Genomic DNA, 9,805 nt, shown 5'->3' on the forward strand with positions numbered 1-9,805 from the left:
GGCATGAGTTGCCGTTTTGTCCCGACCACCTGGTGGTCGGTCGGCCACATTGTATGATGGTGGTATGTATTCCGCGCCTCCTCGTCAAACTAGGTAGCAATTTGCGCTTTGGGTAGATTTTTGTTGGGCGCTTGAGGCCGTGTTCTTCGGCTGCTAGGACATCGGTCCATTTATCATTGAGCAGATCTTGGTCAGCTTGAAGCTGCTGCTGCTTCTTTTTCAGGCTCCTTGCAGTGGCTATTAGCTGGCGCTTGAAGCGCTCCTACTCAAGAGGTTCCTTAGGCACGATGAAATCGTCGGTGCCGAGGCTCGCCTCGTCCTCAGAGAGCGGAAGATATCTTCCGTCCTCTGAGTCTTCATGCATGGCCTGTTTACCAGGGTTGATCTGCCCATCTTCCCGCTCATCTTGTTCATTAGTTGTATCAACGGGGTCTTGGTTGTCTTCGGCACCTTCTGGAGTGTTATATTCTCCTGTGCCGGTATTGCTGTCTTTACTGCGGCGTGACTTAGAGCGGCGCCATTGACGCTGACGCTTGGATTGTATTTCGGAAGGTTTATCCCCAGCCGGATCTTCCTTGTCATCACCACTGTTCTCCTTTGGTGCATCCACCATGTACACATCGTACGAGGAAGTGGCCGTCCAACGTCCGGTGAACGACGGGTCCTGGGCCTCTTCGTCTCTAGCATCATTGTCCATACCGTCGATGTCATCGGAGCCGTAATCGAGCATGTCCGTTAAGTCTTCGACAGTGGCTATAAAGTGGGTGGCGGGTGGGGAGCGAAATTCCCTATCATCAGCTTCTAGTTCGAACCGGATATAGTTCGGCTGTGAGTCCCCCGCCAAGGATAGGTTCTTTAATGAGCTTAGCACGTCGCCCAAGGGTGAGTGCTGGAAGATGTTTGCGGCGTTGAACTCGAAAATCGATGAACGATCGAGTTTGGCGTCCGTGGGCTCACATGGTTTGGAACTTATAACCGGAGACGAGTCAGGGATTTCGGTGACACATATATTGTGTGAGGTTAAGTTCATATGCGACTCCAACGCCGGGGAGTCTGTGGCCTCCGTGGTGGGGTCGAGCCTCCGATCCTTAGATGTCGCAGTGTGCTTTGGATCTAAGCCAGAGTGGTCACATGAGCTATCTCCTGGATGCGGTCTGACGAGAGATTTAGGTCATGTTCGTCAAGGTGACTAGGAGCGGTCGCCGCGGTCTCGGATCCGGCGGAGATCAAATCTCCACGGATGTCCGCAACTTAGTTCGAGCTCCCAAACTTGACCTGATGGCCAGGGGCATAGCTCTCGATCTGCTCTAGGTGGCCAAACGAGTTGGCCCGCAATGCGAAGCCGCCGAACACGAAGATCTGTCCGGGGAGAAAGGTTTCTCCTTGGACAGCGTCACTATCGACGATTGAAGGGGCCATCGAACCTTTCGTCGAAAACACATTGGAACTCTCAATGAAAGCACCAATGTCGGTGTCAAAACCGGCGGATCTCTGGTAGGCCCCCCCCGAACTGTGCGTCTAAGGTCGATGGTAACAGGAAACAAGGGACACGATGTTTACCCAGGTTCGGGCCCTCTCTATGGAGGTAATACCCTACGTCCTGCTTGATTGATATTGATGAGTGCGAGTATTACAATAGTTGATCTACCTCGAGATCATAATGGCTAAACCCTAGAAGTCTAGCCTGTATGACTATGATAATGAATCTCCCCCTCCGGACTAAGCCCTGTGGTTTATATAACACCACGAGGATCTAGGGTTACATAAGGTCGGTTACAAAGAAAGGAATCTACATATTTGATCGCCAAGCTTGCCTTCCATGCCAAGAAGAGTCCCATTCGGACAAGGGTGCAGTCTTCGGTCTTCGTATCTTCACAGCCCATCAGTTCGGTCCATGGCTAACAGGCCAGACGCCCAAGGACCCCTTAGTCCAGGACTCCCTCAAAGGGCGAAGAGAGAAAGGAAGGGGGGTCGAACTCCTCTTTTTCCTTCTCCAATTCGGCCACATGCCATAGGGGGGAGCGCCACCCCTTGTGGGCTGGTGTGCTCCCCTCTCATAGCCCATATGGCCCATATATTCCCCTCGAGGGTTCCGGTAACCCCTCCGGTACTCCAATAAATACCCGATACACTCCGGAACACTTCCGGTGTCCGAATACTATCGTCCTATATATCAATGTTTACCTCTCAACCATTTTGAGACTCCTCGTCATGTACGTGATCTCATACGGAACTTCGAACAACATTCAGTCACCAAATCACATAACTCATATAATACAATATCGTCATCGAACGTTAAGCGTCCGGACCTTACGGGTTCGAGAACCATGTAGACATGACCGAGACACCCCTCCGGCCAATAACCAATAGCGGAACCTAGATGCTCATATTGGCTCCTACATATTCTACGAAGATCTTTATCGGTTGAACCGTTATGATAACATACGTTATTTCCTTTGTTTATCGGTATGTTACTTGCCCGAGATTCGATCATCGGTATCTACATACCTAGTTCAATCTCGCTACCGGCAAGCCTCTTTACTAGTTCCATAATACATCACTTTGTGACCAACTCCTTAGTCGTTTGCTTGCAAGCTTATGATGTGTATTACCAAAAGAGCCCAGAGATACCTCTCCGATACTCGGAGTGACAAATCCTAATCTCGATCTATGCCAACTCAACAAACACCTTAGGAGATACTTGTAGAGCATCTTTATGATCACCCAGTTACGTTGTGACGTTTGATAGCACACAAGGCGTTCCTCCTGTATTCGGGAGTTGCATAATCTCATAGTCGAAGGAATATGTATTTGACATGAAGAAAGCAATAGCAATAAAACTAAACGTTCATTATGCTTAGCTAATGGATGAGTCTTATCCATCACATCATTCTCCTAATGATGTGATTTTGTTATCAAATGACAACTCATGTGCATGGCCAGGAAACCTTAACCATCTTTGATCAACGAGCTAGTCAAGTAGAGGCTCACTAGGGACACAGTGTTTGTCTCTGTATTCACACATGTATTTAGGTTTCCGATCAATACAATTCTAGCATGAATAATAAACATTTATCATGAATAAGGAAATATAAAATAACGACTATTATTGCCTCTAAGGCATGTTTCCTTCGGTTTAAAGAACTGAGTGACAAGGTAGCCGCCTCCTCGTGGCGAGATTACCTCCTTATTCTTAGTTGGATGTGAATCCTTTGACTTAATTGAGATGAATTTGGGTTGCTAGCATGACTTAATTTAGATAATCTCAATTGCATCGTGGTCTTGTAATCCTCAACCCTTTGTGTTGTTTTTGAAGTGGTATAATTTGTGGAAAACCAATTCGCCTCTTGGGAGTATATGCTCTTGTGCATCAAAAATATTATTTTACAAATGACAATATTTTTATTTTAAAAAGATGTGTTCATTGTGACATCCAAATGCTACCCACAAATTTTTAGGGAGAAAAGTTAAGCATTTTGACCTTTAAAAAAAACCAAGTCGAACGCTAAATGTTACCTCCAAATGTTACACTTAATATTGTTTCTTTTCACCGATGAAGCACTGCTACCTCATTTCACATGAAAATTGTCAAGCACGCTTGTTACACTAACAAGAATCTAATAAAAACATTTTTTTAATTTTTTTTACCTACAATTGATTTCGAGCTAATTATTCATCCGGGAGTATTTGCTCCCGAGAGCCAAAACGATCATCCCATTTGCTTGGGCGGAGATTCTTTTCCCCTTTTCCCAACTCCCTTGCGATGATTTGTAAAAGAACATTTTACAACTAAATTTAGGTTTAACCTACAGAAGAAAACACGACCTTTCCACACCTACTAGTATGAACCCATGGCCTACCACGGGAAATATCCTTTGACTCCCGCATGTATATACACCCTATATGGGGTATTTCTTTTAAATAATTAAACAAAAAGTCAAAGTACTTCAAAAGTATTTTTAGATTAAACTTGACTTACTTGCGCACTAGTATATGAATTTTCGCAAAAAAAACCTATGTTGACTTCACAGCGAAAAAGACAAAATTTATTTGCTACTATAGGTCACTATTCATGCTATATTGACCAAAAATTTGTCTTTTTTGAAAAGAAGTCAAAGAGAAATTTTCTTGTTGTGGAACTTTTCTCACTAGTACAATGAAAGGTCAAGTTTATTTCAAAAATATTTTCAGATTTTTTTGACTTTTTATTAAATTGCTAATTTTTTTTCATATAGGGTACATATGTACTCAAGAACCAAAAGTTCCCCTCCGGCCTACCACACCTTCAAAGGACTACAAGAGCATGCAGAGCCCGACCAGTTCGACATGCACATGAAAGGGTGATTCCAGTCTCTCAGATCATCTCCCTGACCCTTGATGAGTAGATTTTCTGTCCTTGAAGAAAGCAACAAAAGCATAAGTTTGACAACTATTTGAGGAGGGCAGTGTTTTGACTAAAATCAAAACTAATAGGTCTTTTTTAATAGAAAATGTGCTTTTTAACAAACATGTCCATGTATTCTACATGCTTGCAAATTTGCATCGAAGAATACATGTGCCGTGATTTTAGAAAACAACAAAAACATGTTTAAAGGCTACTTTTTCTAGCATGGATTTTGCTGCTTTCGCATGTTGCAACACATGTTCTTTTCTCACATTTTTTTAGATAACACGAAAATGTCTGCCATAAACATTTACAGTTTTTTTAATTTTTAATTGTACATTATTTCTATTGTACTATCAGCTTGAACAGAGTTTCTTTTGAGGCAAAGCCTGAGCAGAGTTTTTTTTAAGTCGTTGCCCAAAGAAAGTCCAACGCCAGTTTTTTCGAGCGACTTAAAAAATAAGCTGCCTCTTCCCAGTTTAAAAAATAAACCATCCTCTAAATTTGTTGAAACTAATAAATTAGTTATTTTATAACTAACTTAGAATTTTTTTCAATAAATAAAAGAGACGGTTTATGAAAAAGGCTGAAGAGAAGGCGGCTTATTTTTTAAAGACTACCAAGGCCCTAAACCCAAAAACTCGCCTGAGAAACAGAAAAACCCCAAAACCGCCCAAGTGCCGAATCCCGACCGCCCTCGCAGTTATGGATTCCTCCCCCTCTGCCTCCCCCGCGGCGGCGGCGGCGGCGGCTGCGCCTGCTGCTGGTGCTGCGGCCGCCACGGACCGGTACACGTTCAGGCCGGGGCTGCGGTGGCAGCCCGAAGTCGAGGAGTACTTCGCCTCGGCGTACGGCCGCGACCACTTCGCCCGCATCTCCGAAGCCCTCGCGTGAGTTCGGTTAAATTCCTGCTAATCTTAGGTTCCTTGCTGGTTATTGCCTTGAGTTTGGACGAGGGTAGCTGGAATAGATCCTTAGGGTCTTTGCCGCGATAAGCTTAAACATTTTTCTGCGGGCGGCCTTGCCCTTAGACAGCCGGTGCCTATGCTTTTTATTTTTGTGTGCTTCAATGTTCCACTGGAACAGCTGCGCTGACTAAGAGGAAACTCGAAAAGCTTTTCATCTCGATGCGTTGATAGCAGAATGGTTATGTACGAGCGCAAGGAAGGGCCGGAAGCAACATCGCTAGACCCACTGCGGGGCTGCCCCTGCTTTCGCCTGCAGATGGACCTCAGCCCTGATTGTGTATAGGAAGCTAGTGGGTGTTGGGCTGCACATTGTCGAAGACGGCGGCATTGTGTTGTGCTGCTTGGACGTCCACCATGCCACAGCATGCTCACTGAATAGGTGCCCTTCCGAGGGGCGGTGTCGGCAGAGTGGATGTCTTGCTGCCACCAGTCCACGAAGTCTTCTCCAATAATGGGCAGCCGGGTGGTCGATCGAATCCATGAAATGGCCTCGTGCCATAAGGTGCAGGGAAGGGGCAGCCAGTGAGGAGGTGGGCCATGGTCTCCTCTGACTGTTCACAAAGCAAGCGCTGTGGGGCATGCTGCAAACCATGCCTCGCGAGCCTGCCTGCAGCAGTCTAACAATGGTCATCTGTTAAGGTTCACCTGCGGAGGAGCCCAAGAGTTCAGTTAAGCTTCTAATGTCTTGAAAGAATAAAGGTCTCATTGGTTCGAAGACTTTGTGGTTTAATTTCTCCTATATTGGATGATAGGAATACTTAGCCCTTTCTATGAAACCAAAACAATTTCATAGGAATCAAAACATTTACCTCTTCCTCTATTTTGCACATGCATTTACATCATATTACTTTGCACAGTTTGCATAGATTCATGCGGATAAAAGAGACAAAGAGGCCCTAAAAATCCAAATAGAAAACAAGCTTAACTCTGATCTCTCCTGCATGGTTCGAAAAACAAGCTCAACTCTGAGACTGTTCTATCCTAAGTCAGTCAACTATGATTCTGAAGTAATGTGAGACTACAGTGCCTGTGTATAAACAGAAATAAGGTGCTGATATGATTATGGAAAGACCAGTTCTTAATTTAATGGCTAAAGCAAAACACAACTAGAATTACTGTTTCAAGATTCCTCAATACTTGTTTGACTTTAGACTTTCTACTTAGTTGCTCTGATGATTGAAGGAAAAAAAGTCTTTTTGCATAGTAGTTAATTAAGAAATTTTTTGTGTTAGTAAAAGTTTAGGATTTTTTATGTGATTAGGTTTAAGGACGAGGAACATGAGCATTTGCCTTTGCTTGTCTTGTTTTCAGTTTCCAACCTGCGAACTTGGTTGTGTAATTAACTTTAGCACTGCCTTTTCAGTACAACGAGGTGCAAAGCTTTTGCGTTTTCTCAAAAAAAACATGAACATTTAAGTTGCAGAGAAATATAACTCAAAAAGGGGTATTTAAGAACAGAAGTGTGCTTTTACTTGGCCAATTGGTTTATAGAAAATTCATCTTCAACTCACCACTAAAGTGTATTGATTGTCAAATTTTCTGACCCATGAGTGTCTGTTAATTTCCTAACTCATATGTGTGAGGAGAATGGGTTTCGAGAAAGAGATGAAAAACAAGATGATTTGGGTTAAGAGTTAAAGCTTGTGAGGTTTGAGCATGTAATTGCAACTTGGCTCAAACCCCATCCACTGAACTTTGTTGTGCATATGCTTTCGCTGCTTCCACTTATTACTACAAACACCATTTGTATCACTTCACTGAGCATGTGGATGTTGCTAAATCGTAGCAACACTTCAAGGATATTATGATTATGGTGAGTTTTCTTGGGATAGTACTTTGTGTCCTTGGCTTCCTTCACAGTACACTGTACATACTTTTCTTTACTATGTTTAGTCTTGGGAAATACTAAGTGGAAAACTAGAGTCGCTCATGACTTCACCATGCAGTCAAGTAGAGATTGATGGCAGCAGTTGTAAAAGGAGCTAAATTTGCAGTTTCTTGCCAATTTCCAATGACCTACGGTATTAATGTTATGTTATGACTAAACTAAGTTTAACTTTCTTGATCAGGCATCCTTCTTGCTACTCTTGCATCCGTGTGAATACTCTAAAGTGTACCACTGATACTGTCATGCAAAAGCTGCTGAAATTGGTAAATCAGAATGAACTTTCTTGTGGATTTAATGGTTTGAAGATCGGTGAGCAGAATGGTGGAGAGCAAGCACATGAAGGGAGTTACCTGGTGCACAAGTGCCCGTATTCAGGCCTTGAAAATGTTTTATTTGTTCGAGGTTCAGGACCACATGCTCTGCATTACGATGGCCAACCTGGTCACTCTATGAAGGAGATAATTATAAGTCGAAAATGTGCAGAGTCGGTTCTTCGAGGAGCCCAGGTGTGTTCTAAAAACCACCACCATCTTTCAAAAGACACCGTTGGTTATTCCTTCCATATTTTTTTCAGACCCTTCGACATTGATATAGGACATTAGACTTCTTTTTTGCCATTCAAGTCTTGCATGATGTCCAAGTTTTACGTTATCACTCCCAATCCCAAATTTAGCTGCCACATTTTTTTCATGCATATTTATCTACTTCTCAGTGAGTCAAAACATCGTTCGTAATGTCACAAACATGCTCATGATGCACTGGGAATACCTACTGTATCTTACTAAACTACCTTTAACAAGTTTGGAATGATTGTTGTTGCCCTTCTACAGTTAAGCTAATTTATTTCCTTTTTCTGGTTAAATGTAATATGCTTATATTGTTTTTTGCCTTTACTGACTATTGCATCTATTTATTTTCTCTTGAGCTTTTTGACCTGCATTCGACAAATTACTGAAAAAAGTTCTCAGAAGTCCTTGGTGCTAGACTGGGTGGTGTACATAATCTTATTGTCTTCATCCATCTACATCTTTCCCCTGGAATTTGAAATTTGGAATACCTTAATTACTACTCCTAGATGCTATCTCACTGCAAGTTCACTGTTATCACGAAGTACACACTCCCTTTTCTGTATGTTTGATCTCTCCTGTTCATTTGCTTTTTCTTTAGGTGTATGTCCCTGGTGTTTTAGCTTGCAGTGCACATGTTGAAAAGGGTGATACGGTTGCAGTGTCAGTTGCTATTGAACAACCGGTCAAGGATAGTGGTTGGGCTGTTGGTATAACACGCGGAATCGTTCTACAGGGGTTGCAGTCAGGCGAGTTTTTGTAGTGGAAGTTGCCAGTTCTCTTTGATGCCTTGTTGAATAAATTGATATGTTTTTTCTTATATGCCTTAGAATAGATGGTTGTTATAGTTTGGTGTACAATGTTGTTTCCCCTGATCAAAATACAAGGTCATAAGTTGTAAAGTCTACTTAACATTGCAGATGCACATTATGAAGAGAGAAAGGGTTTGTACATTGGTCAAGGGATTGCTGCAATGTCAAGGGCAGGAATATTTCGTGTTCTTCATGGAGTTGCAGTAGAGATGACTGAGAGGGTATACAAACTACCATCTTTTAATGGTATGTTTTTTTTTCTTGAATACGCAAGAGAGCTGCATATAGTTGCATTAAGAAAAAGTGTATAGAAGATTAGAAGTACAATCCCCACAAATCCCCACAAACAACACCAAATTACATATGCGCTAGCGACAACAAAACGACCATGACCGAAGCAATTGAACTACTAAACAACCTCGGTTGACAGTAGCCTTAAGCTGCATGAACCACTTAGCTCCTGCCAAATAGTATTTTTTGATACATTTTTTGAACATTTTTCTGCAAAGGAGCAAAGAACATCGCTTCCATGCCAGTCGAAAGACGTTGGTCATCCGCTTAAGGCCGAGGTTCAACCCGTCTGCCTTCTCCTTTAGGAACCGCAGGGCGTCCCGTTCGTTGTCATTTAGAAAGGGGTTGAGCCAGGACTTCTTAGTCTCCCGGTGGTGGAGAGCAGACAACATTTCGAAACGATGCCCTAGAATTCTGATGGAACCTGGGTCATGACTGCTTTGGCAGAGGCACAGGGCAGGCCGCCTTGCCTCTGCGGTGCCAACGACGAGCATTGGGTGAGCTTGGGATCGAAGTGGCTGGATACCTCGGCTTAGGGCCACATGCGTCACGTGCACATGGGTCACACCTTTGTCGGCTAGATCGCACACTCTACGGTGAAGTCTCTTCACCGTGGCTGTTTGTACCAAATTGTTTTTGGGACTTCACGAATGGTGTTTGATTGGGGGAACTGATTGGGGAAACCTAGCTAAAAGGTGTGACTATACCAGCTTGGGGAGGGTTGTGGACGTAGAACCAATCTTCCTGCCATGTTTATTGGTTTCGGCCTGCTTGTAGATGGTGGCTCCTCCGCACTCGCAGGTCTCGCTCACGTTTGTTTGGTGCTTAACTTGGAATTACCTCCTCCAGAAGCCGAAGTGGGTTTTGACACAAAGAAAGGCCTCACAAAGGGTGAT

The 9,805-nt window shown here is 43.4% G+C and overlaps 1 protein-coding gene across 2 annotated transcripts in view; it reads left to right on the top strand.

Annotated features, from left to right (window-relative positions):
• The first annotated feature begins 5,058 nt into the window (after window positions 1-5,058).
• LOC119329510 (tRNA (cytosine(72)-C(5))-methyltransferase NSUN6-like) overlaps window positions 5,059-9,805 on the top strand; it is a 35,131-nt gene continuing 30,384 nt past the window's right edge. Inside the window, exons 1-4 of one of the 2 annotated variants that reach the window (XM_037602574.1) lie at window positions 5,059-5,274; window positions 7,422-7,746; window positions 8,408-8,555; window positions 8,727-8,864. In XM_037602574.1, the coding sequence (XP_037458471.1) occupies window positions 5,090-5,274; window positions 7,422-7,746; window positions 8,408-8,555; window positions 8,727-8,864 (796 nt within the window). In that variant the 5' untranslated portion in view covers window positions 5,059-5,089. The remainder of the gene's footprint in view (window positions 5,275-7,421; window positions 7,747-8,407; window positions 8,556-8,726; window positions 8,865-9,805) is intronic. The other variant, XM_037602573.1, reaches the window with a different exon arrangement.

The sequence above is a fragment of the Triticum dicoccoides genome, chromosome 7A (genome assembly GCF_002162155.2).
Source record: "Triticum dicoccoides isolate Atlit2015 ecotype Zavitan chromosome 7A, WEW_v2.0, whole genome shotgun sequence".
NCBI lineage: Eukaryota > Viridiplantae > Streptophyta > Magnoliopsida > Poales > Poaceae > Triticum > Triticum dicoccoides.